This window comes from Haliotis cracherodii, unplaced genomic scaffold (assembly GCF_022045235.1).
Source record: "Haliotis cracherodii isolate W230 unplaced genomic scaffold, xgHalCrac1.p SCAF_7, whole genome shotgun sequence".
Taxonomy (NCBI): Eukaryota; Metazoa; Mollusca; class Gastropoda; order Lepetellida; family Haliotidae; genus Haliotis; species Haliotis cracherodii.
The window spans coordinates 41,535,653-41,561,887 of record NW_027266330.1 but is presented as its reverse complement, the minus strand read 5'-3'; the positions used below and the strand labels follow the sequence as shown (position 1 = coordinate 41,561,887).

Genomic DNA, 26,235 nt, shown 5'->3' with positions numbered 1-26,235 from the left:
ACATGTCAGGTAAGAATAATCCGAAATTTATCTTGATTTATAGAGAGCTCGGCACGTGCAGAGAAGTTTTGGATGGGTGAAATATGGAGATTGGTTGACACGGTGCAACATTGGTAGGAAGTAAAGCAGGTGCATGCAGTGGGCTTTCAGCAAAGGAAGTTGGGAAAACAGAAAATCGAATTTTTGTCCTTGGGGAATCAATTTGTACTGATCTAATTTGCTCCTTGACAAGTGACATCACGTCAAGCTCTCGCGACCTCTTTCATTTAGGAGGCAAGAATCTCACTCAAGGTCTCGCGCGACTGCTTCAGAACGAGATCTTGTGTAATCTAGAGTAACAATCAACATTGTGTAATCAAGCACACGAATTGGGAGTTGAAATTACGCTGAAAGTGACTTGCTTGCTATGATATTGATCTTAACTTGGGTAAAATTACCACTCTCATTTCAAATGTTACCACCGGCTTCTGTTTAGCACGCGACGGTTTTCGACGCACGTGATGAGTCCGGATAAAACGAGATTTTATTAAAGTCATCAGGAGACAGCCTTTTTACAGGTCTCCTCGGGGCCTTTTTCAAATTTTACAATTATTACCCCAAGGCAAGTTATAGTCATTTTCATGTCGGAATTATTTGATTCGTCTGCTTCTGCATTTTCAAATAAGTAATATTTACAAATATCCTGATATATCTGTGAATATCTGTGAACCCCAAGCAAAAGGGAAAGATTGTAGTTTGATGAAAGCCCTGATAACTAATTTCTATTAATTACTCACAAACGCACGTACGCACGCGCAACCTCTCTCACACACACCCTGACACATACTTCTCTCTCTCTCTCTCTCTCTCTCTCTCTCTCTCTCTCTCTCACTCTCTCTCTCTCTCTCAAACGCAAACACAGACAAACACACATGCACACACACACACTCGTGTGATTTTCTAATATTCTAAGATGATGAAAGATGACGCAGGTATACTTAAAAATAATCTGTATATTTTATTCCTCTTTTTAAAAACTATTCTATAACACTTAAAGTCAAATCAGGGATTTCTGATGTGCACAAAAATAAAAATGATCAAATATTGGCGACGATGTTAAACCTGGTACTGGTATGTGTTCCACCTCGGCACTAGACTACAGATACACTTTAGGGAGTCATTGTTTACATCATAATTCCCTTCAATAAACTCAAAATAGTTTTTCTAAAATTTTCATCCTACAGGTAATGATTATTTTCGATCGAAGAAAAAACCCATTCCCATTTTTATCTTTTTGACCCGAAAAAAAGATAAAACAAACAGCACGTCTCCTTATCTGAACCCTGTCCTCATCGGGTCAAGATGACCCGAGACGCGCCTCTCTGTGACATCGCATGACCTTTCACGTAACACGCGCACAGCTCTCAACTCTCATTACTGGGATCACTGAGCACATTTACCCGCCAGAAAATTGTGAAAATTGGGATCGATGTGCGAAACGCAATCAGGCCGAAATTTAAATTTTGAATATTGGTAGGGAAGGCCGGGCTCGGGTGAATCAATACGAGGTTAGAAAGTATCATGTTATGTAGCTGCTAACAAAATCTCGTCTCTAAAAGCAATAGAATTACCACAGGCGCAATTAACAAAAAAAAGTTCAATGTCATTTGCATATGGCTCAGCCCGGAGCCTCAGAGCGCGCGTGCGGCGAACGTGAATCAAAACAAGCAGACGACAAAATGGCGTGATCACTCTCCGAACTCATTGAACATGCTTCCGTTTTTATTTTGAACAATAACGAAAGACAGTGATTCTTCGCCGGATATTTGAAAAAGTCTGTCACCTCGCATCCCTCCAGCGAGCAGATCGATTGAAACTCTAAAAGGGTTGTAGGAATGTGTCGCTTTCGTTCCGGCTGTAATCCGCCATATTAGCAGCGAATCAGACGAGGGGCAAAATGTGCTGACGAGCAGCGGCTGAGAAAGCCGCTGTTACAAATAGCTTGATGGATAACTCTCGCAAATAGTCTGATGTCACCTGTAAATGTTTTAATGGATTATGTCATGTATTTGTTACTTTAGGTGTACGTACTTCACCATACAACACACCAGCTTAGCTTATTTCGCAGATTAAAAACAACATTGTCGCTGTGTATATATATATATAAATATTTAATATGTGTGTGTGTGTGTTTATATATATATATATATATATATATATATATATATATATATATATATATATATATATATACATACATACATACATACATACATACATACATACATACATACATACATACATACATACATACATACATATTTATACATACATATATATTTGCTTTTAATTTTCCACCAGCCATACTTAAATTGCTCGACTCCATCTTTCTACCATTACAGAGCGACAGATCCAGAGCGTTGGGCCTGAGAGACGTAAGGCTTTAATCAGCATAATTCTTGGCCTAGTTCAAAAGAAATCGATGTTAGCGATACTCATTTTTTTCACATGGAAATGTTCAAAACATGTCGTCTGTTATTTGCGGTCGCTGTAGTTCATTTTTCCGCCATTCGTCTTGGTCCCAGAGCGATTGGACATAGTCTCCGGTCTGCATTTTATTCCAAGCTCCGAGCACCAGCATCAAAGGCAATCCTAGTAGAAGAATAACATTTTTACAAGACAATTTTCTCTTACGTAATTGGGTTTGGCTTCTAGTCTCTTGGCTCAGAGGGACGGGAGTAATCTCAAAGTTATATTTGAAACGAGTCGCAGTGCAGAGATGCTCACTTGTGAGTTTAAGCAAATATTAGTTCTCAAACGAGTATCAGAATTATATCTTAGGTCGACTATCGGTTTAACCCTTTTGTAGAAAGTATACAGAACAGAACAGAAATAGCTTACTTATATACCTAACTTACATGCGCATTCTGAATATATACCGTGACAGTGACGTCTAAGGAACGGAGGTCTTAAAATACTAAACCCTGTGTCGAGGAGCAGGCACCCAACCCATCCTTATACGCATAGAAGGGGCATATTATTGAGCCGCTTCACACATTAAGGAGAGGTATGAAGTAGACGCGAACTTTCAACATTTTCGAAATGGTAGGATTGTGATGGAGGTTGACATGGCAGTGTTTATGTGGAATTGTGTTCTTGTCCGACATGGCAGTGTCTATGTGGGATTGTGGTGTTGTCTGACATGGTAGTGTCTATGTGGGATTGTGGTGTTGTCCGACATAGCAGTGTCTATGTTGATTGTGGTATTGTCCGACATGGCAGTGTCTGTGTGGGATTGTGGTGTTGTCTGACATGGTAGTGTCTGTGTGGGATTGTGTTCTTGTCCGACATGGCAGTGTCTATGTGGGATTGTGGTGTTGTCTGACATGGTAGTGTCTGTGTGGGATTGTGTTCTTGTCCGACATGGCAGTGTCTGTGTGGGATTGTGGTGTTGTCTGACATGGTAGTGTCTGTGTGGGATTGTGTTCTTGTCCGACATGGCAGTGTCTATGTGGGATTGTGGTGGTGTCTGACATGGCAGTGTCTATGTGGGATTGTGGTGTTGTCTGACATGGCAGTGTCTGTGTGGGATTGTGTTCTTGTCTGACATGGCAGTGTCTGAGTGTCATTGTGGTGTTGTCTGACATGGTAGTGTCTCTGTGGGATTGTGGTGTTGTCTGACATGGCAGTGTCTGTGTGGGATTGTGGTGTTGTCCGACATGGCAGTGTCTGTGTGGGATTGTGGTGTTGTCCGACATAGCAGTGTCTGTGTGGGATTGTGGTGGTGTCTGACATAGCAGTGTCTGTGTGGGATTTTGTTCTTGTCCGACATGGCAATGTCTGTGTGGGATTGTGGTGTTGTCTGACATGGCAGTGTCTGTGTGGGATTGTGGTGCTGTCTGACATGGCAGTGTCTCTGTGGAATTGTGGTGCTGTCTGACATGGCAGTGTCTGTGTGGGATTGTGGTGTTGTCCGACATGGCAGTGTCTATGTGGTATTGTGTTCTTGTCCGACATAGCAGTGTCTATGTTGATTGTGGTATTGTCCGACATGGCAGTGTCTGTGTGGGATTGTGGTGTTGTCTGACATGGTAGTGTCTGTGTGGGATTGTGTTCTTGTCCGACATGGCAGTGTCTATGTGGGATTGTGGTGTTGTCTGACATGGTAGTGTCTGTGTGGGATTGTGTTCTTGTCCGACATGGCAGTGTCTGTGTGGGATTGTGGTGTTGTCTGACATGGTAGTGTCTGTGTGGGATTGTGTTCTTGTCCGACATGGCAGTGTCTATGTGGGATTGTGGTGGTGTCTGACATGGCAGTGTCTATGTGGGATTGTGGTGTTGTCTGACATGGCAGTGTCTGTGTGGGATTGTGTTCTTGTCTGACATGGCAGTGTCTGAGTGTCATTGTGGTGTTGTCTGACATGGTAGTGTCTCTGTGGGATTGTGGTGTTGTCTGACATGGCAGTGTCTGTGTGGGATTGTGGTGTTGTCCGACATGGCAGTGTCTGTGTGGGATTGTGGTGTTGTCCGACATGGCAGTGTCTATGTGGGATTGTGTTCTTGTCCGACATGGCAGTGTCTGTGTGGGATTGTGGTGCTGTCTGTCATGGCAGTGTCTGTGTCGGATTGTGGTATTGTCTGGTATGGTAGTGTCTGTGTGGGATTGTGGTGTTGTCCGACATGGCAGTGTCTGTGTGGGATTGTGATGCTGTCTGACATGGCAGTGTCTATGTGGGATTGTGTTCTTGTCTGACATGGCAGTGTCTGTGTGGGATTGTGGTATTGTCTGACATGACGTTGTCTATTTGGATTGTGGTGTTGTCTGACATGGCAGTGTCTATGTGGAATTGTGGTGGTGTCTGACATGGCAGTGTTTATGTGGGATTGTGGTGTTGTCTGACATGGCAGTGTCTATGTGGGATTGTGGTGGTGTCTGACATGGCAGTGTTTATGTGGGATTGTGGTGTTGTCTGACATGGCAGTGTCTATGTGGGATTGTGGTGGTGTCTGACATGGCAGTGTTTATGTGAGATTGTGGTGTTGTCTGACATGGCAGTGTCTTTGTAGGATTGTGTTCTTGTCTGACATGGCAGTGTCTGTTTGGGATTGTGGTATTGTCTGACATGACAGTGTCTATGTGGATTGTGGTGTTGTCTGACATGACAGTGTCTATGTGGGATTGTGGTGGTGTCTGACATGGCAGTGTCTCTTTGGGATTGTGGTATTGTCTGACATGGCAGTGTCTATGTGGATTGTGGTGTTTTTTCTTCCTGAAATATCCAGAACACTGTGGACGCCCTTGAGAACAAAGATCATGCAATGTGGTCATCGCTGAGGCCCCCCAAAGATGAATCTAATACATCTGCTTGTTTCACTTTACGCCCTCTTTGATGCCGAAATTTTATTCTCAATGATGTTAATGACTGACCCCAAGGACCGTCATTACATCTATATAACCCTGTTTGATGCGAAAAAGAGTATTGGCGATAATTCCATTGGAAATATAGTCGTCCATTCTGCAAGGAGTTCGGCAATGCACAAAGAGAACAATTTCTGCTGCAAATAGAAGGATGTAATTTACAGGAGCCTATCAAAAGAAGACAAACAGTGAGCAATCTGCCCAAGTCTTTTTGATGTTATAGTAACAGACGATACGTCGTGTTTTCCCGCCGTTTTCTCCTCTATCGTAGCACCCTCGGTCTGGGATCAAGAGATTCGTTAGCCTAATTGCTTTTCTTTTCTCAAAAGACGGGGAGAGATTAAAGCGCCTCATCTCGCCTTATGCGATCTTAAGTAAGGATAGATTTCATGAAAGGACCAATGAGAATTTCAGTGCTGACACCAACCCCTAATCCTGGTTGACGCCACACCCTACGCCTGGTTGACACCACTCCCCACACCTGGTTGACACCAACCCCTAACCATGGTTAACGCTACACCCTACCCATGGTTGACACTAAACCCTAACCCTGGTTGACACTAACCCCGAACCCTGGTTGACGCCACACCCTACCCATGGTTGACACCACTCCCTACACTATGGTAGACACCACTCCCTACACTATGGTTGACACCACTCCCTACACCTGGTTGACACCACACCCCACGCCTGGTTGACACCACACCCTACACCTGGTTGACACCACACCCTACACCTGGTTGACACCACACCCTTCACTATGGTTGACACCACTCCCTACACTATGGTTGACACCACACCCTACACCTGGTTGACACCACACCCTACGCCTGGTTGACACCACTCCCTAACCCTGTTTGACACCACACCCATCCCCTGGTTGACACCAACCCCTAACCCTGGTTGACGCCACACCCTACCAATGGTTGACACTAACCCCTAACCCTGGTTGACACTAACCCCTTATCCTGGTTGACGCCACACCCTACCCATGGTTGACACCGCTCCCTACACTATGGTAGACACCACTCCCTACACTATGGTTGACACCCTCCCTACACCTGGTTGACACCACACCCTACGCCTGGTTGACACCACACCCTACCCATGGTTGACACCACACCCTACGTCTGGTTGACACCACACCCTTCACTATGGTAGACACCACTCCCTACACTATGGTAGACACCACTCCCTACACTATGGTTGACACCACTCCCTACACCTGGTTGACACCACACCCTACACCTGGTTGACACCACACCCATCCCCTGGTTGACACCACTCCCTACACTATGGTTGACACTACTCCCTACACTATGGTTGACACCACACCCTACACCTGGTTGACACCACACCCTACACCTGGTTGACACCACCCCCTACACTATGGTTGACACCACTCCCTACACCTGGTTGACACCACACCCTACACCTGGTTGACACCACTCCCTACACCTGGTTGACACCACACCCTACACCTGGTTGACACCACACCCATCCCCTGGTTGACACCACTCCCTACACTATGGTTGACACTACTCCCTACACTATGGTTGACACCACACCCTACACCTGGTTGACACCACACCCTACACCTGGTTGACACCACACCCTACACTATGGTTGACACCACTCCCTACACTATGGTTGACACCACTCCCTACACCTGGTTGACACCACTCCCTACACTATGGTTGACACCACACCCTACACCTGGTTGACACCTCTCTCTACACCTGGTTGACACCACACCCTACACCTGGTTGACACCACACCCTTCACTATGGTTGATACCACACCCTACACTATGGCTGACACCACTGTCTACACCTGGTTGACACCACACCCTACCCCTGGTTGACACCACACCCTACCCCTGGTTGACACCACACCCTTCACTATGGTTGACACTACACCCTACGCCTGGTTGACACAAGACCCTTCACTATTGTTGACACTATACCCTACCCATGGTTGACACCACACCCTACACCTGGTTGACACCACACCCTACACTATGGTTGACACCACACCTTACACCTGGTTGCCACCACACCCTACCCATGGTTGCCACCACACCCTACGCCTGGTTGACACCACACCCTTCACTATGGTTGACACCACACCCTACCCATGGTTGACAGCACACCCTACACCTGGTTGACACCACTCCCTACACCTGGTTGACAGCACACCCTACGCCTGGTTGACACCACACCCTACACCTGGTTGACACCACACCCTACACCTGGTTGCCACCACACCCTACCCATGGTTGACACCACTCCCTACACTTGGTTGACACCATACCCTACCCATGGTTGACACCACACCCTACACCTGGTTGACACCACACCCTACCTATGGTTGACACCACACCCTACCCATGGTTGACACCACTCCCTACACCTGGTTGACACCATACCCTACACCTGGTTGACACCACACCCTACCTATGGTTGACACCACACCCTACCGATGGTTGACACCACTCCCTACACCTGGTTGACACCATACCCTACACCTGGTTGACACCATACCCTACCAATGGTTGACACCACTGCCTACACCTGGTTGACACCACACCCAAACTATGGGTGACACCACACCCTACACTATGGTTGACACCAAACCCTACACTATGGTTGACACCACTCCCTACACCTGGTTGACACCACTCCCTACACCTGGTTGACACCACTCCTTACCCCTGGTTGACACCACTCCCTACACTATGGTTGACACCACACCCTACCCCCGGTTGTCACCGTTCTCTACAGTATGGCTGACACCGTCCCATACTAAATGGTTGACACAATCTCGGACACCACGCTATACTGTATTGTGCAAAAGAACGATCGTTTCACACAAACTGGTTAAATCTGTATTGTAAATCTGTAGATGTTTTTTTGGCAAGTATCATACAACACGCGCCACAATGTGCATGCGGGTATTTAACCTCTGTCACGTGTTTGTACCGATCTTGACTATTGTTCAGAGCTTCAATTTCAAGCACAAGTTTAATTAACTCGTCTTACGCAAGGGCCGAGAAAATCCCTATATTTTCATTCTTTTTGATACTCCTGTGTGCTTTACATGAAAAGGACCCAGTCATCAATCATCGCTCATTAATTAGCGGGTATCAATTAACTTTTCAATGGCAAACTTTACACTGTACGACAGATGTGTCTGGGAAGAGTTTTTTCAACGTCTTTCTTCTTTGGAGACGAGATATTGGGCAGATTTGGTTCATTGTAGCAGGGGTAGGAATCCCTCAAATGCTAATTTGTCAAGAGGTCTTTTGAACCGCTGGGGCGCGAGTGCACAGGGGCATGCAAATCACACGCAAAATACGCGAGATGATGAGTCAGATTTCAGAACATTCTGTACAGACAACATGGATGTCTGGAGCAGCAGCCATTTTGAAACTGATTGATAACTTCGCTTTTCAAACGACGTTTGTTTCATCTGTTAATTTTGACAAGATAAATTTCATTACCCGACACGCGTTCACAGTCGCGATCAGATATTAATAATCATTTTGCAGAATAAACTTTACACGACTACTGTCAATCATTGCTCAGCGTCGTCTGGCGGTCATGGTTAAGAAAGGGGGAGGTAATTTAGAGCAACCATTATATATGCATTAGACAAAATCACACGCTAATGGGGAAGAACTGAAAACAATTACATCGCGCAAAATGCATCTCGAATCTATTGTGCTTTCTTCATTTAAACAGCTGCACAGACCTGCATCTCGTATTACACGAGAGTTGTCGAGCCTCTTACCCCGTCAGACATAACAACGTGCACCTGTATGCAAATGAAGTGACACAAGAGTCGTCTCAAAACTGTCACTCCCGAAAGCATATAAATTAGAACAGTGCTCAACGTTTTATACAAGAGGTATGGACTATCCTTAAGAAATAAATTGCTTCAAGATTGAGTGAATTTGATGTGCAATGGCCTATTACATGTGAGTACTGGTGGTGTGTGCTCATTCTACACGGCATAAAGCCGAGGAGTTTATGGGCTGTAATAAGCGGTCCGTGCTCCCATCTGTCTGTGTGAAATCTCTCAGCATGCGTTGTACCTAATCACAAAGCACGTTCTAGAAATGCATACCTCACAGCAAAATGCAGTTTTCTCCAAATGTTAAGTATCTTAAGGAAACGATATCATTCAGTACATTTTAGGATTCGAACCCCGAGATCTAATAGTAATTACCGCCTCTCTAAACAGAGCGCGCAGGCGGTCGACTAATGGCTTAGCAGTTTAGGAAGATACTGAATAGTGAGCCAACAGGCACACAAAAACACAGAGCGTCGTAGTTGAACATGGATGATATGGGTTGGGAGGGTGAAAGTCTGGCAGACAGGCATGTAATGATCTAACGCCAGGCTTTTGTCATGGTGGGTACCGATGACGTCAGCTCTACATGCCTCGGAGATACACGGAGGATGTTTTAACATGCGACAGCTCAAACTACATTGCTGTCTTAAAATGATAAGTTATTCTATGTCCTTTGACAGGATTTAAATTGGCGAACACATGCTCCGATGCCTCACTACTGACGAAGGACGGCGTTATTTGCACTGTAGTAATGAAAGGAACGGACAGATTTGAAACGAGTACTTCGAAACTGTTGTCGCCATTTTAAATCTTAATCGATTTCCTCATTATGAAACAAGAGTATATATTTTGTGTTTAGCCATAATAACATTATCCAAGACACAGGGAAGTGCCAACTTTACTGGCGGAGCTTGTGTTCAATTTGGACAGTAATTACATATGGCTTTCATTCACATCCCTATCGGTGTTTACCAGCAGCAATCAATCCCGTCTCGGCAAAGAGACCAACACTTTATTGTTCATGGAGTGACTGGCATACACCTTCCCACAGCAACGACCGGGTGTGGGACTTCTGCATCTTCTATCGTATTGTAGTCAGCTGAATACAATTATTGGCTCCCTACGAATAGATGAGTCGGAACAACTGAATGTTTCACGTATGTGTTCCTTACATGTGAATTATCTCTTGTATGGTTACTTGAAATGCCAGCAGCAATATTTATTTACGTTACAGAATTATATATATTACCATTAATAAAGTGCAACACAAACCATTGTGTTATTCATTGCTCAGGATGGGGTACATGTATTTTACTACGCTTCTTGCAATCCGTGCGTTCAATTATGGGAGTGAGTTTGGGTATGATCCTACCCGACAACATTTCTTTAGTAGTTATTATTACAATGCACACAACCACTGAGACCACATCTGACCACATCACGCCAGTAGCTGTCAACACATCTCACTACATCACATCAGTAGCTGACAACACATCTCACTTCATCACATCAGTAGCTGACAGCACATCTCACTACATCACACCAGCAGCTGACAACACATCTCACTACATCACACCAGTACCTGACAACACATCTCACTACATCACATCAGTAGCTGACAACACATCTTACCAAATCACGCCAGTAGCTGTCAACACATCTCACTACATCACACAAGTAGCTGACAACACATCTCACTACATCACATCAGTAGCTGACAGCACATCTCACTACATCACACCATTAGCTGACAACACATCTCACTATATCACACCAGTACCTGACAACACATCTCACTACATCACACCAGTAGCTGACAACACATCTCACTACATCACGCCAGTAGCTGTCAACACATCTCACTACATCACACCAGTAGCTGACAACACATCTCACTACATCACACAAGTAGCTGTCAATACGTCTCACTACATCACACCAGTAGCTGACAACACATCTCACTACATCACACCAATAGCTGACAACACATCTCACTACATCACACCAATAGCTGGCAACACATCTCACTACATCACGCCAGTAGCTGTCAACACATCTAACTACATCACATCAGTAGCTGACAACACATCTCACTACATCATACCAGTAGCTGACAACACATCTCATTACATCACACCAGTAGCTGTCAACACATCTCACTACATCACACCAGTAGCTGAGACCACATCTGACATCATCACGCCAGTATCTGTCAACATATCTCACTACATCACGCCAGTAGCTGAGACCACATCTGACATCATCACACCAGTAGCTAAGATCACATCTTAGTATATCACACCAGGAGCTGTATGTTGGCTGGACTAACGAGTCTATGCATAGTCCAATCAAAATCGCGGAACGAAATCGACAGTGGGTACATAAACAACATGACGACTGCAGAGCCCATATTCCCAAAGAATAACAAACTACCTAAATGAACACCAAATTAAAAATCTTAAACAAAACTGCAAACAATCAAATATCTTCACCCCTAAACTTAAAATACCTAAAATAGACACAACACTAGCTAGCCAAATAAATAAACAAACCGACCCAAACATAGCTAAAACTACCACACTAGCATACATACACGAAAATTGGCCAAATTGGTGTCACATTTACACGGACGGATCCTCAGATCCGACCTCCAAACACACAGGTTTCGGAGTCCATACCACACAACCAACTAAAACCACACAATCCTTCCGACTCCCAAATAACCAATCAATATTCACAGCAGAACTAATGGGCATGGCCTCAGCCCTCCATAATCAAGAATCCAAAAACCACAAAAAAATCCTAATACTTACCGACTCCCTAAGTGGACTGCAAGCCCTCCAAAACAAAAATACCAAATACCGACCTAAATTAATAAATCAAATACTTAAAAACTCCAACGACCTAACTAAGGCAGGTAAACAAATAACCTTCTTGTGGATCCCCGCCCACGTAGGAATATACGGTAATGAAAACGCCGATAAAGCGGCTAAACTATTCCTCAAAATCCCAGAAATAAGCTTAAACTTACCCATCTCAAAATCAGAAATTAAAAGTGTAAACAAACAAAAAATCACCAAAAAATGGCATAACCTTTATCTAAACTCAAATAGCCAAATCAAAAAAGTGCTCCGCAAACCACTAACCAAACCAAAAATTCTCCATCCATCAAAAAAAATCGACAGAGTAATCACTCAACTCCAAACAGGACACACCAACCTAAATAACCACCTAAAAAAATAAAAAAACACACTACAGGTAACTGCCCACATTGCAAACAACTAGAAACCCCAGAACACGCACTCATCCACTGCACACACTACCTCACACATCGAACCGCATTTCAAACCACCCTCAATCTAAACAAGGCTCTCACTCTAGAAGCAATACTAAACCCACAAAATAAACTAGAAAACTTCAAGGCATTAGGCGTATTCTTAATCAAAACGGAACAAATAAAACGCATCTAAAAACATAATAACCTACCAAATCAAAATCACATAAACAAACAAACATCCACCATATCCAGCTCCCTTAGTTCTCCTCCCCAACCCCATCGGCATCTATTCCAAATCTCAAAATTCCCAATGATATATAAGCAACCCCTAAAGCCCCCTCTTCGCCCCTTCGCCCCTTTCGGAAACACATTAAATGGCCTGGCCGGGCCCGTGTGCGAAATACGCATCAGTCGGAAAGCGCACGTTAAATCTCCAAAGTAACTAACTAACTAAGCAGAGCATGTGTACTGTCAACTGGGCGTCGACAGATGGTTTCCAATGTTTTCATGTTTTTAATCCAGATGCTCAAGTGATTTGATGTACCTTTCGATGTAGGGCTCATTTGTTACAATAAAGATCTTGATTATTGATCAGATCGTCTGGACTGGGCGCCGCCATTTTGCAAGGAGAAGGAGAATCTGATTGGTCAATAGGAGGGACATAAAAGGGACATAACTCGTAAATTCCAGTCTAGTTCGGCAAGGATGGAAACAGGAATTGTATCGTCAGTTAACTCCCTTGCCTCGGGAAGATGTTTGGGGGGCGACTATGCTTTGACATATAGCAGATAGTTCAAATGTCCAATAGCTGCTTTTATGAGACAACAAACGCCAAAGTGATTAGTGTCACCGAACGATTCGTTGTTATAATGCAGGAATTAGACACGTTTATCACACCAGGGACAATGAGAGCAGCAGACACTTTGTGAGCTGTAAAGTAAATGTGACTGATCTCACATGCTAACGTTTCAGAGGAAATTCCACTTAAATCACCAACTGCTGCAGAGCACGTGCCTAATATCATTTATTGCCTAAAGTGACCATTATTTATGAACAGAAAGAATTGTTTAACACGTCCATAAATCAAGATTACTGTAAAAACTAAATTGATATGTGCGCGTTGATACATCGAGAAAACCAATGAATAATAGCAAATGATCTGTGTTAAGAAGAGAAGTCCCCACAACGGTGCTTTTGTACAGACTTCAAGTCTGCTACCAAGATAATTTAAACAGCTTCACATTTTTCTCCTTCAAATTATAGAATACTGTAATATGTTAATCTAAACTTATGGTCAACCGATACACCTGCAGTACGTGGACAATCATGCAGACAGGCCTTCAAGACTTGCCCTACTTTGACAACCCTGAAGACAGTTAGACCCGACGGCCTTCAACATCTGCCCTACTTTGACAACCCTGAAGACAGTTAGACCCGACGGCCTTCAACATCTGTCCTACTTTGACAACCCTGAAGACAGTTAGACCCGACGGCCTTCAACATCTGCCCTACTTTGACAACCCTGAAGACAGTTAGACCCGACGGCCTTCAACATCTGCCCTACTTTGACAACCCTGAAGACAGTTAGACCCGACGGCCTTCAACATCTGCCCTACTTTGACAATCCTGAAGACAGTAAGACCCCGTGGCCTTCCATACCTGCCCTACACGGACAACCCTGAAGACAGTTAGACCCCGTGGCCTTCCATACCTGCCCTACATGGACAACCCTGAAGACAGTTCGACCCCGTGGCCTTCCATACCTGCCCTACATGGACAACCCTGAAGACAGTTAGACCCCGTGGCCTTCCATACCTGGCCTACATGGACAACCCTGAAGACAGTTAGACCCCGTGGCCTTCCATACCTGGCCTACATGGACAACCCTGAAGACAGTTAGACCCGACGGCCTTCAACATCTGCCCTACTTTGACAACCCTGAAGACAGTTAGACCCGACGGCCTTCAACATCTGCCCTACTTTGACAACCCTGAAGACAGTTAGACCCGACGGCCTTCAACATCTGCCCTACTTTGACAACCCTGAAGACAGTTAGACCCGACGGCCTTCAACATCTGTCCTACTTTGACAACCCTGAAGACAGATAGACCCGACGGCCTTCAACATCTGCCCTACTTTGACAACCCTGAAGACAGTTAGACCCGACGGCCTTCAACATCTGCCCTACTTTGACAACCCTGAAGACAGTTAGACCCGACGGCCTTCAACATCTGCCCTACTTTGACAACCCTGAAGACAGTTAGACCCGACGGCCTTCAACATCTGCCCTACTTTGACAACCCTGAAGACAGTTAGACCCGACGGCCTTCAAAATCTGCCCTACTTTGACAACCCTGAAGACAGTTAGACCCGACGGCCTTCAACATCTGCCCTACTTTGACAACCCTGAAGACAGTTAGACCCGACGGCCTTCAACATCTGCCCTACTTTGACAACCCTGAAGACAGTTAGACCCGACGGCCTTCAACATCTGCCCTACTTTGACAACCCTGAAGACAGTTAGACCCGACGGCCTTCAACACCTGCCCTACTTTAACAACCCTGAAGACAGTTAGACCCGATGGCCTTCAACATCTGCCCTACTTTGACAACCCTGAAGACAGTTAGACCCGACGGCCTTCAACATCTGCCCTACTTTGACAACCCTGAAGACAGTTAGACCCGACGGCCTTGAACACCTGCCCTACATGGACAACCTTGAAGACAGTTTGACCCCGTGGCCTTCCATACCTGGCCTACATGGACAACCCTGAAGACAGATAGACCCGACGGCCTTCAGCATCTGCCCTACTTTGACAACCTTGAAGACAGATAGACCCGACGGCCTTCAACACATGCCCTACTTTGACAACCCTGAAGACAGTTAGACCCGACGGCCTTCAACATCTGCCCTACTTTGACAACCCGAGGGCAGTTCACACCTGTCTCAAATGGACAGTCACGCATTTTATGCAGACAGTTAGGGTTGCAAACAACAGACAGGGGGTAGGATGGATTGAAAGAGAGGAAGATGATATTGTTTTCTTCCTAATAGAGAGCTAATATTTTGTTTTTACGACACATTTCAAATTCAACCTGTGGAAAGAAAACATACTTACTGTACAGACGTGGTTTTAAAGCAGATTTTAAAGCAGAACAATGAAAATAGCAGTATAATAAGGCATTTTCATATAATCAATGTAAATGTTTTACAACACCATGTGTAGCAAAACCCAGTGTGAAGTTTTCTTCAAATTGTTAGAAAGCTGTGTTCAACTTGACATGTTGTATTCACAATTACTGGAGGAATGACCTTTTCAATTGGGGATGATGGACATAAATAACAACACTTTTGATGATAACTGACAAACAATAGAAACGTTACCAAACTGAAAGCTGGACACGTTGGGCCCACACCTTGAATATTGTTACAAAATGGTTTAGAATCAATCCCCCGTGCGAGAGTACCGAGATCAGAGGATCTGGAGTTAGAAATGAAACCTTTTGCTGCACTTGCAGCATGCCAGCCTACAAAAGATATGGTTGTAAAAGGAACGAAGTACTGTTCATTCACACCCAAACCATTGGACAGAGACAAATAACATGCTAAGATAAACGGTACAACTGAAAGAACAAGCCAGTGGTGTATGATATATCGAGAGGTCAATGTTCGCGGTACGTAGACTCACTCTGCCACTTACTAGCAGGAAGTCAGACGGCGATATTTTATCGTCCACGTAGTCACTGGTCAGGCGGTGGCCTTGCCCAACAGGACTACTAGGTGTACAATCCGTCCGCTTCAGTCGATGATCTGGGAACGTCTCTTGATTGACCATGTCAATCAGGTTTTGTAAGGCGATAGAATATTGGTGCACTTTGAAACCATATTGAAACAATTAAATATTTGGGATAAAGATAACTATTGCAGTGGTTTGCACAATAACAATACCCCTGATCGTCGTGAAGCTTTTGTCCCTAAAAGCATTTTTCACAAACATTGAAAGTATAATGCATTTCTCAAATTACAAGGATCAGTTTTTGCCTCAGTTTGGTCAGAAGTAGGACTCACCTACATCATCACAAAATAGAAACAGGGGACGCCAGACCAATTAGACTCCCTTTTTATAGGTAAAACGCAACCATTAGGAAAGAATGGCCCAGACAGGTGCAAGACGCCAATATCATTAAGCCCTGGTTTTCATAATGGCACTCTCTCGTTGTCATGGTTAAAAAACCCGTGAAAGCTCTTACCGATTTTACATAGATTATAGACACCTCACTGCAGTTACCAAGCCTCTATTTGTCCCTCTACAACGTTTTGAAGATGTCATTTATGCTGAAGGTGACAGGAATGCCAAAATCTTTAATGTCCTTGATTATGCTAGTGGCTTTTGGCAAATACCACTCCATCCACACCTAAAACAGAAGTCGGCCTTCATGACATCCGATGGTGTTTTTGAATGAAATCACCTCTCTTTTGGCCTAAAAAAATGCTCATTTCAGTAAACCATTTCAGAATCGATAACAAATGAATTGGCATTACATTACATTACTAATATATGTAGATTACATCATAACGTTTTAGGAACATTTGAATCACCCCAAGGCAGTATTCCAAAAGAACAAAGAAACAGGACTCACTCTTAAACCAATCAAATGTAAATTTGCGACAAAACAAGTCACCTACTTAGGGCATATCTTCAGAAAAGATGGCATCCATGTCAATCCTTCAAAAATAGATTCAGTCGCACAGGTCCTATCCCCTAAAAATGTCCTTGACGTGCGTCATTCCTTAGGTTTGGCCTCTTATTATCGCAAATTTTTCTAGCATTGTCTCAACTTCCATACAACCTTTGAAAAAGGACTCATCTTTTGATTGCTCCAAAAATTGACAAAAGGCATTCGAAAATCTAAAGCAAGCCCTTGCAGCAGCCCCATCCTTGCATATCCCGACCAAAACAAACCCTTCATCCTCACAACTGATTCATCAGTAGTATAGGTAATGGGAATTCTGGACCACTTCCACTGGAGCCAGATTTATATATCTATACCGCCACTACAGATGGAATTTTTTATGTCAAAACGCTGATGCGATTCAACGATCGTTATGAGTCGTATTAAAATAATCATCAATATTAATTAATAATGAATAAAATTTACTATAGCCCATGAAGATATTGGAAAGGTATAGGAGCAATACAAAAATTAGCCACCGCGGCTAAGGTATCTAAAGATGTGGCCAAGGATTGGCTAAAGAAACAAGCGATGTGGCAAATATACTTACTGGTACCGCGTTATATACTGAGGAAGAAGTTTGATATTTTTACAACGAATGAAGTTCATCAGGCTGACCTTGTTTCTTCCCGATGATAAGGTAAGACACAAAACGTATAAATACGCTTTAACTGTAGTGGATGTAGCTAGTCGATAAAAAGAGGCTGAGCCATTAACCTCAAAAGTCATCAGAAGTAGCTAATGCACATTAAGTTGTATATATAAACTCGGACCACTAAAATGGCCTAAGCTACTTCAAGTAGATCCTGGTTGTGAGTTTATGGGATCACCACGATGTCGAAATCAGGCATGGGGAAAGAGGCCCATCGTAGTCAAGCTATTTTTGAAAGATTTAACCGGACATTAGCGGAACGTTTGTTTTGATATCAGTATGTGATCGAAATGAAATCGGAACGATTAAGATCAACCGAATGGGTGACACGATTATCAGCTGTTGTATCAGCGCTGAATAATGAAGTAACAAGATTAATCGGGAAGAAACCATCTGATGCGATTAAAATGAAATCTGTGACTTCTGAATCTTCAGCACCGAGGAGAGGCAAAGAACAAAATCTTCCGGATAGAGTAAGTGTAAGATATTTAAACCAGCCCGGTGAACTCGAAGGAGGCCTACGTCGCGCAACCGATCTGATTTGGTCCCTTAAGATATATAACATTAGTCGGTTTGTTATGAAAGAAGGAGAGCCTATTCTTTATTATCTTAAAGATGGAACGGGCAGGGCATTTGTGTGAGAAGAGTTGCTCATAGTTCCCAACGATACAGTATTACCACCATAACCATAAGCATAGGTAGTTACACCATTCTTATCAATCCATCTCTTTGTATCTAAGGGGGATAATGATGTCTTGGTCATTCTTAATCCATATATCCTATGATTGTAACTTCTTAAAGAGTTCATCTCGTGTTTGAATGTTCTACCGTTGAATAATGCTTCTTTATACTGTTCATGTTTGATATGCTTTTTTACAACATAATTCTTAACACCCTTAGCTTTTCTTATCTCTCCATTATCGGACTTCTTTATAGAATACATCTTAGGTCTTAATCCGACATACTCAGCTATAGGGGTCCCAGCACATTCATCCTTCATCTTACCTAACACCTTTTTATTTACTACGCTGTGCAGTGGATTATCTTTTGGGTAATCGCTTGTGTCGTACATACCTATTTTTTCTGCCATATCTTTATACACATCCTCAGTTTGCATTTCCATCAGCAAAGAATCTGTGTCGGTATATAACACCTAGCATCTATCACCATATTTCTTCTTAAGTTCGTTGTAATAAAAGTCATACATTAAGTGTTTTGACAAGTCAAGAATACTCATACCAACGTACACCGGTCTGTTGAATTTTATATTACTCTTCTGCATATGCAACGCGGCTAAGTCGTTATCAAATATCTTCCTTCTGTTAAAAGCCGGACAGGCTATAAGTTTCCTGAGTCTTTCTTCCTCATAAGACCTCAGTAATTTAACATCAACACGCTTCCTTAGATTCTCCATAGTTTTACCAAATACTGAGTTATTCATGAGCTTATATAGATTCTTTACGAAATCGATGGTAGCTATCTTTCTTAAATCTGTGTTCAGCCTTGTATAGGGCTCAATCCAAGGGCTTTGATCAAACTTTAGAACTCTGTGTATTTTCTTTAGTTTCATACCTAACGATAGATATAACCGGAGATTTCTGTAGTGAACTATGTATTTTGTCTTATCCATCAAATTTGGTACGAGTTTTTTAGCTAACCTTGTATTACCCATCAAGGAGTGTTAATATTCCGACATCCAATCTTTATTAACCATTAATCTCTCGGGAGCTAGCGGATAACTGTTATGATCTTTATGTAACAAATTTGGATATTCCAAGTCAACTTCTATTATGTACCCTTTATCGGAATCTGTGAGGATATCATTCACTTCGATATCATTCACATCGACCCACTCAAAACCACCTGTGGGTAAAGGTTGACTCCATCCGTACAAATTGTTGGTGTCAAGATATAATATGTGCGTGTTGTGTTTACTCGGATCATATCCTTCCACTAATTTATTATTAGACTGAGAATACCTTTTTCGCTACCATTGATATACCACCTCTTAATCCTTTCTCAATAAACAAGTGCATATCATAATCAATGAGTAATTTTAGTTCTACACCGGTCTTCTTCAACAATGCATCCCACGATAGTCCAGGACTGGAATAGTACCATGACGGATCCAAGCCGTATAGTTTTAAACATGTCTTTCTAAATATCTCGAATATATTTGCGAGTAACAGTACATCGTTTTTTAAGTACAGATCGTGATAATCGCCTAAATTCTTACAACCTAATTTATCCCACCCCGTCAGAGCGTGTTCATAATCGGCATCGGTTATTTTAGATTCTGTTAAGTTACTATAGAATGATTCAAGGGGTGGTAATTTAGTTTCGTTGAATCTAGACCAATCATCCATATATTCGTAAGGATATACACCTTTTCTCAAAAACAAATGACGTGTTATCTGATCGGTATATTGATTTGTTATTGCAAAGTCATCGGGATTATTCGCATAAGCTAAATTGTCCAGGGAAGGCAACAGAAACTGTACGGAGTTTATGAATCTAAGCCTATTACTTTGCTTTATTCCGGCTTTCCCATCCTTGGCCGTATAATGTATATTTTTAGTCAATGAGAATGATATGTATTTTTCCATACTATTAGGAATACACGTTAAACCGCTGTCGGTCTTTGAGATAGCTTGCATGATGAGATGTGAATCATATCCTCCAAGGTTATGAAACACAACGGGGATGGGTATTGTTTGAGAATTCATTTTTAGTTTCAATTAACACTCGTTATGCTCGGCTCGCCGATAATTACCTGTGAGGTGGCAATGATCTCTTACAGAATCCCCATTCAGTGGTTTATTACAAACATGACAACTAGTCAACTTTTTATAGGCCCTCCAATAATCCCTCGTCATACACATGGGTTTTTTACTCGATAAATTGTCCGTGATTATTCTCTCTTCATTTTGTAGATATTCTAGGTACTTTCCCGCTGCATCGTGACCTCTGTAAATCACGGATGGGTTTGTTTTCCCATCATACCTTACAACTATATATCCAAACCCACAAGGAATATGTTCTTGAGTTTTGTACGTAAAACCGCTATCACTATTGCGTTCGGTATTTTCTATAGGTTTGATAAGTGCTTCGAAGTCATCGTAAATTACGTACGGTCCTGGCATTTGATTACAATAATGTTCAAATATTAATATATTTTTTCCCTCTTTAGTCATATCAATCCTGATACCATTCTGTCCAACACCTCTGCAGTCTTCTTTATGCACTTCTAATAGCTTTTGTCTGCTATACCCATGCAGGCATCTTTCACAGAAATATTTCTTTTCCTAATGTTTTGTTTGATCGTATAATAGCCTGTTTAAACTCTTTATCCATGTATAATGATATTTACCATCTTTTTTTATCATAAATGAATTGATTCTGGGAATATGTTCCGGAGCAAAGCTTATCCTGTGTACAACAATTCCTTTAGAAGAATGTCCAAAAACATTTATAGCTAAATTATAGCTTTTCTGCCTTATCAATTTGTGAGATTGATACCATCAAGGTTGATTCCATCGTTTTGGGGATAGCTCGAAGGTCTATCCGGATGTTTGTCTACGGGGAACAATGCAGATCTTATCATCATTCTGAAACAGTCATTGCCTTTATTTTTTACATTAATTATGGCTCTTTTCTTTTTATAATTCGGGGGTAAATCTATATAAGATCTACCTTTGAAAGGAATATAATTTGCTATATCTAAATATAAACTATCGATTTTATCCACACCCCAACCCGAACCTCTATTAGTCCAGCGTTCTAAAGATTCTTGTATCCGTTGTATTGATGTATCTAATGATGTGCTTATAGTATCGGATTCAGTTATAACTTCTTGATTACTTCGGAAATATGGTTCGGTATATTCAGTGCTATCGTCTGTGTTACTTTTACTCAATGACATTTTTATCGTCAGCTGGTATTTTATACTATTTAAATCATCTAATTCCTCGTTAATTTTGCTCGATACAATGGGCTTAACATAATTAACATCCATGTTGGAATTAATATCCATCTTCCAACCTCTTAGATATTTACCAATGCCGGCTGTGGGTACAAATTTTAACTCATTATTATCAACAACAGTGGTTTAATCAACATTGCCAAATGATTTATCATTATCTAGTAAAGCGATCAATTCAGGTTTTCTCATTCAAGAATAACCTCTCAGCCCACTGTTTTTCGCTTGAGCTTTGAGTTCTCTAACAGTCTGGGGTTTGTTGTATTCCAAACCTAGTAAATCGATCAATTCAGCTTTTCTCATTCAAGAATATCCATGTAGACCACGTTGTTTTGCCAAAGGCTTCAACTCTCTGACAAAAACCATTGTGATTTAACGATATATACAAAATGAATCAAATGTCTAAATGGTTGTTTTTCATATATAAATACGTATTCTCCCCAACCTATTCGTCTCGTTGATGTAATCTCTCTTCCTTGCGTAAATAATCTGCTTCCTGACCCTATCAGCACCGTGACTCTTACATAAACAGTAACTACCTTTGACCCTAATCCCACATACAGAACAAACATAATTTTTATAACACTTTCTGATGTTATAAGAGTGGGTCCCACAGTAAACACACACACATGGCTTCTGACATTGAATCGATTTCCCCATGATTGTATATCTGCATAGATTCATGGTTATACACATATCATATCATTTGTCTGAAAGATAAATCACATATCGAGTCTCTCAACCAGTCAGACAGTGCGTTGATAGGTCATGGCTTATGCATAATTGTGTAGCTATAAATAGCAACTGCAGACAACCCAAACACTATAAATGCTATCTCACGGTCTTTCTGAGCCTCTGATGGTGTAAAACTGACAGAGTGTTGGCCTTGGCATTGGGTCAAGTTTCTTTCCATAAACAAGGAAGTATTCGTGCATGGCAGATTCAACATCCTTAAATGTTTTTTGAATGTCCTTGCTTACACAGTTCTTCATCAATAAAATCTAATTTTAATATCCTATTTCTGGCCCATTGTGACTGGGCTGCTTCGAGTTGTTCTAATGATTTATTATGTCTTTTCTGCCCCTCTCCTCTCATACTAGAAAATAAAAAATTACTCCCTGAAAAAGCTTAAGCATTAACAATAGCTCCACCGAACATCATCGCAATTGATGCCATATTCAAATGTTTAATAATATAAAATATTCAAATGTTTAATTACTTCATTATGTCTTCTGGGATAAGCCCTTGTTTGATGAGCATATCTTTTGTTGCCATTGCCAATCCAATATCAAGAATCATCATACCGATATCATAACCATTTAAATCTAGCAAGGGTGGTGTTGCTTTAGTAATCATTTTAGCTATATGGGCATAGCCAATGGCCAAGCCGCTGACCACTGCTAAATGATACGTTGAGTTTACCAACATTGAGTAACTGGAGTTGAGTAACTGTATGTTGAGTACCTGGAGTAGTCATTATAACATTGTATGGGGGCTTACCTCTAATTGAACTTGTTGTTGTGTAATCAGGGGTGACGTTTTCTCTTCTACGGTCTTATAAAACAACCATACCACCGCTATAGCAACAACTCCTAGTGCATAGGGAGCCCAAGTTTTAATCGGATGACTATGTTCAATATTTGAATAATTGTGGGCCTTTGTTGCCTTCCTCGCTAACGCACCCTTTTTACCAGTGGCGACTTTTCTAGGATTCTTTGTCTCTCTGGCTTGGGGCGGTCGGGTAGCCTAGTGGTTAAAGCGTTTGCTCGCCACGCCGAAGACCCGGGTTCGATTCCCGACATGGGTACAATGTGTGAAGACCATCTGGTGTCCCCTGCTGTGATATTGCTGGAATATTGCTAAAAGCGGCGTAAAACCAAACTCACTCACTCACTCTCTGGCTTGTGATTTCACAATCGCTGGTATTTCCTCATTTACTTGTTGTGATTGTGCAATCGGGGTTATTTCCTCGTTCACTTGTTCACTCCACAATCTTTGGCATCACTTGAGTCTCCATTATTATTAAATTGACAATACCTAGCCCTTATTAAAGCGGTGGTCACCTGCGCTAAGAACATTCCGTATGTATGATAAAACTCACAGCTTACTGCGCTTGTAGTGTGTTCGATGAATGGGTCTTTCTCGAGAGATTAACATAAATATGGGTGATGTTCTGCCGGGATAGGGAGAAACGTTCTAGCTACGATTGTGTATAGTTGTAACATAGCCGAACCTATTGTTTTAGTCATGGTAGCTCCCAGTCTAGACTCGTAACACGCGTACAGTTTTTTAATTTCTTCATCGGTCATGTTATCAATTTTTTTTATGGTATAATTTTCCCCCAAATATTGGGAACATTTTCCACCGGCTACCAAAGCCGCTAGTCTTTCTCTATGTTTATTTAAAGATTTATCTGTATGTTCTTCTGCATGTTGATCTGGTTCTTTGAGCATTTGTTCGATGAGTTCATCGCATTCCATAATGTAATACCTAAGGAGATATTTAAGTCTAACATAATAAAATATGGTATATCCAATAAAACCAGAAATAATAAACTGTTGCAAAAGAATGAGGATTTCAAACCACATTATTACATGTTACTGGCTGGCATTTTCTATTCTCCGTCCACTACCGTATAGTTGGTCATCATCCGTAGTTTGCATGTCGAGCCACAGGGCATACTTCGTGGTAAGGAATTCAGCCATCGACACATCCCCGAGAGACAGATCTTTAATGACAGCGTTAACTTCTGGGCTTCGTTTTATAGAAGGGATTTTTTTAATCTCATCCCACTGTTGATATGCTCGCATGCCTTGACAATATAGTTGATTAGGCACGCCCTCGATAGTCAATTCTACTTTTGTAATCTTGGGGTTGCAGAACTTCTCGGTATCGCTTGCAAATGCATCAGAGGGGTCCTCAAACAACATTAAAATACCCTTCAACGATCTCGCAGGGACGTTTAGATCGATATTCCAGGTCGTATCTCTTTTGTTCCTCGTGAAAAATGGCTAAACTTCCGGCATACTGGTTATGAATTTGTCTGGCTAATTCAGGATCTGCTTTGATTACTCTGCTGTAATCATTAAAAGTGAGTTCATTTTCTAACCTATCACCTAAGGATGCTTGATAGACGGGCATGTGACTATCTAGTAATTCAAAGTCTAGCAGAATATAGAATCGGTTAACTAATGCATCAGCAACAGCCTTATCTCCTACGATGGTATTATCACCACTATCAGCACCTACACGCAGTCTCAATGTGTTTTGATTACAAATACCTTCGTACTGTAAGTTTTCCTGTTCTTTAGATGTTCTCCAGAGATCCATGAAACAGAAATGTACATCGCTGTTGTCAATACTCAAAACTTCATTGCCGCAAATTTTAATAGCGATCTCCCTGTTAACGTCGGCAGAATTCAAACTAATTGTAAATGATAGTCGTGCAGTTCCCGGAACAATTGATTCTGATCAATGGTACTTGGGTTATTAGTTATAGTTACAGACTGACGAATTGCTTTGACCTCTAATGGATCCCGAAGTCTATGTTGTGGGTTTAACTTGTGTCCGTATTGCGAAGATATTGTTATATTGAAATTACGTAACCTTATGTTTAATATAAAAATGGATGATTTTAATCTAGAAGACTTTGATAACCCTAGTACAATCGAAGAGGGTACTGATGAAACCAGCTTTACGAATCTTAACTATGAACTTTTGAAACCTAATGATTATTAGGATGCCTTAAAAGAAAGCCCAATAGGTCGTGACTATTCAAAGTTTATGATAGATAGTAAAGGAATATTGCGACTGCGTGACTCTCTGGATATTGATCTTATGAATTCTCATACTCGTAAGCCCCTAGCCTTGTCTACGATAGCCGCTAAACATGGAATCAACACTGTTTGTGATGAATTAGGTTTTGTAGACTACTCACAAGAAAAACTTTCTGCCAAGACTACTAATGTTCTTCGGACTGTGCTGAACTCGGTAACATAGATAATTTGGAAGAAAGCACGAAGCTGGCCTTGGACAGACTCGGGGAAATCTTGGATACCAGTAGACGCCGCTTTGCTGAAAGATTGCGTAACTTAGAAGACGAAAGATCGGCCCGCCTCAAAGCAGCTTCCAGTAATATAAATGCACTTTGTTCACAAATCAGTCGAATTCGAGAAACTATCGATCATGTGCTCAACGATGATACTACACTTGCCAATAAAATTAAAACATTGTTCCGAGAACAGGGGATAACCATTGCCAGTATTTTATCACATTGGGATTTATTATATCGACTTTGGCTCTGGCATTAACCGGTGGTGGTACAGGAGGTGGCACCCCGC

General features: G+C 42.1%; 2 protein-coding genes across 2 annotated transcripts in view; one reads left to right on the top strand and one right to left on the bottom strand.

Annotated features, from left to right (window-relative positions):
* Positions 1-26,235, bottom strand: part of LOC139448541 (muscleblind-like protein 2a) — a 329,809-nt gene that overhangs the window by 238,352 nt on the left and 65,222 nt on the right. The gene's annotated exons all lie outside the window — the stretch shown is intronic.
* On the top strand, positions 10,658-11,545 carry LOC139448894 (uncharacterized). Its single transcript, XM_071230412.1, has one exon. The coding sequence runs from the start codon at positions 10,658-10,660 to the stop codon at positions 11,543-11,545; it is 888 nt and encodes a 295-aa protein (XP_071086513.1).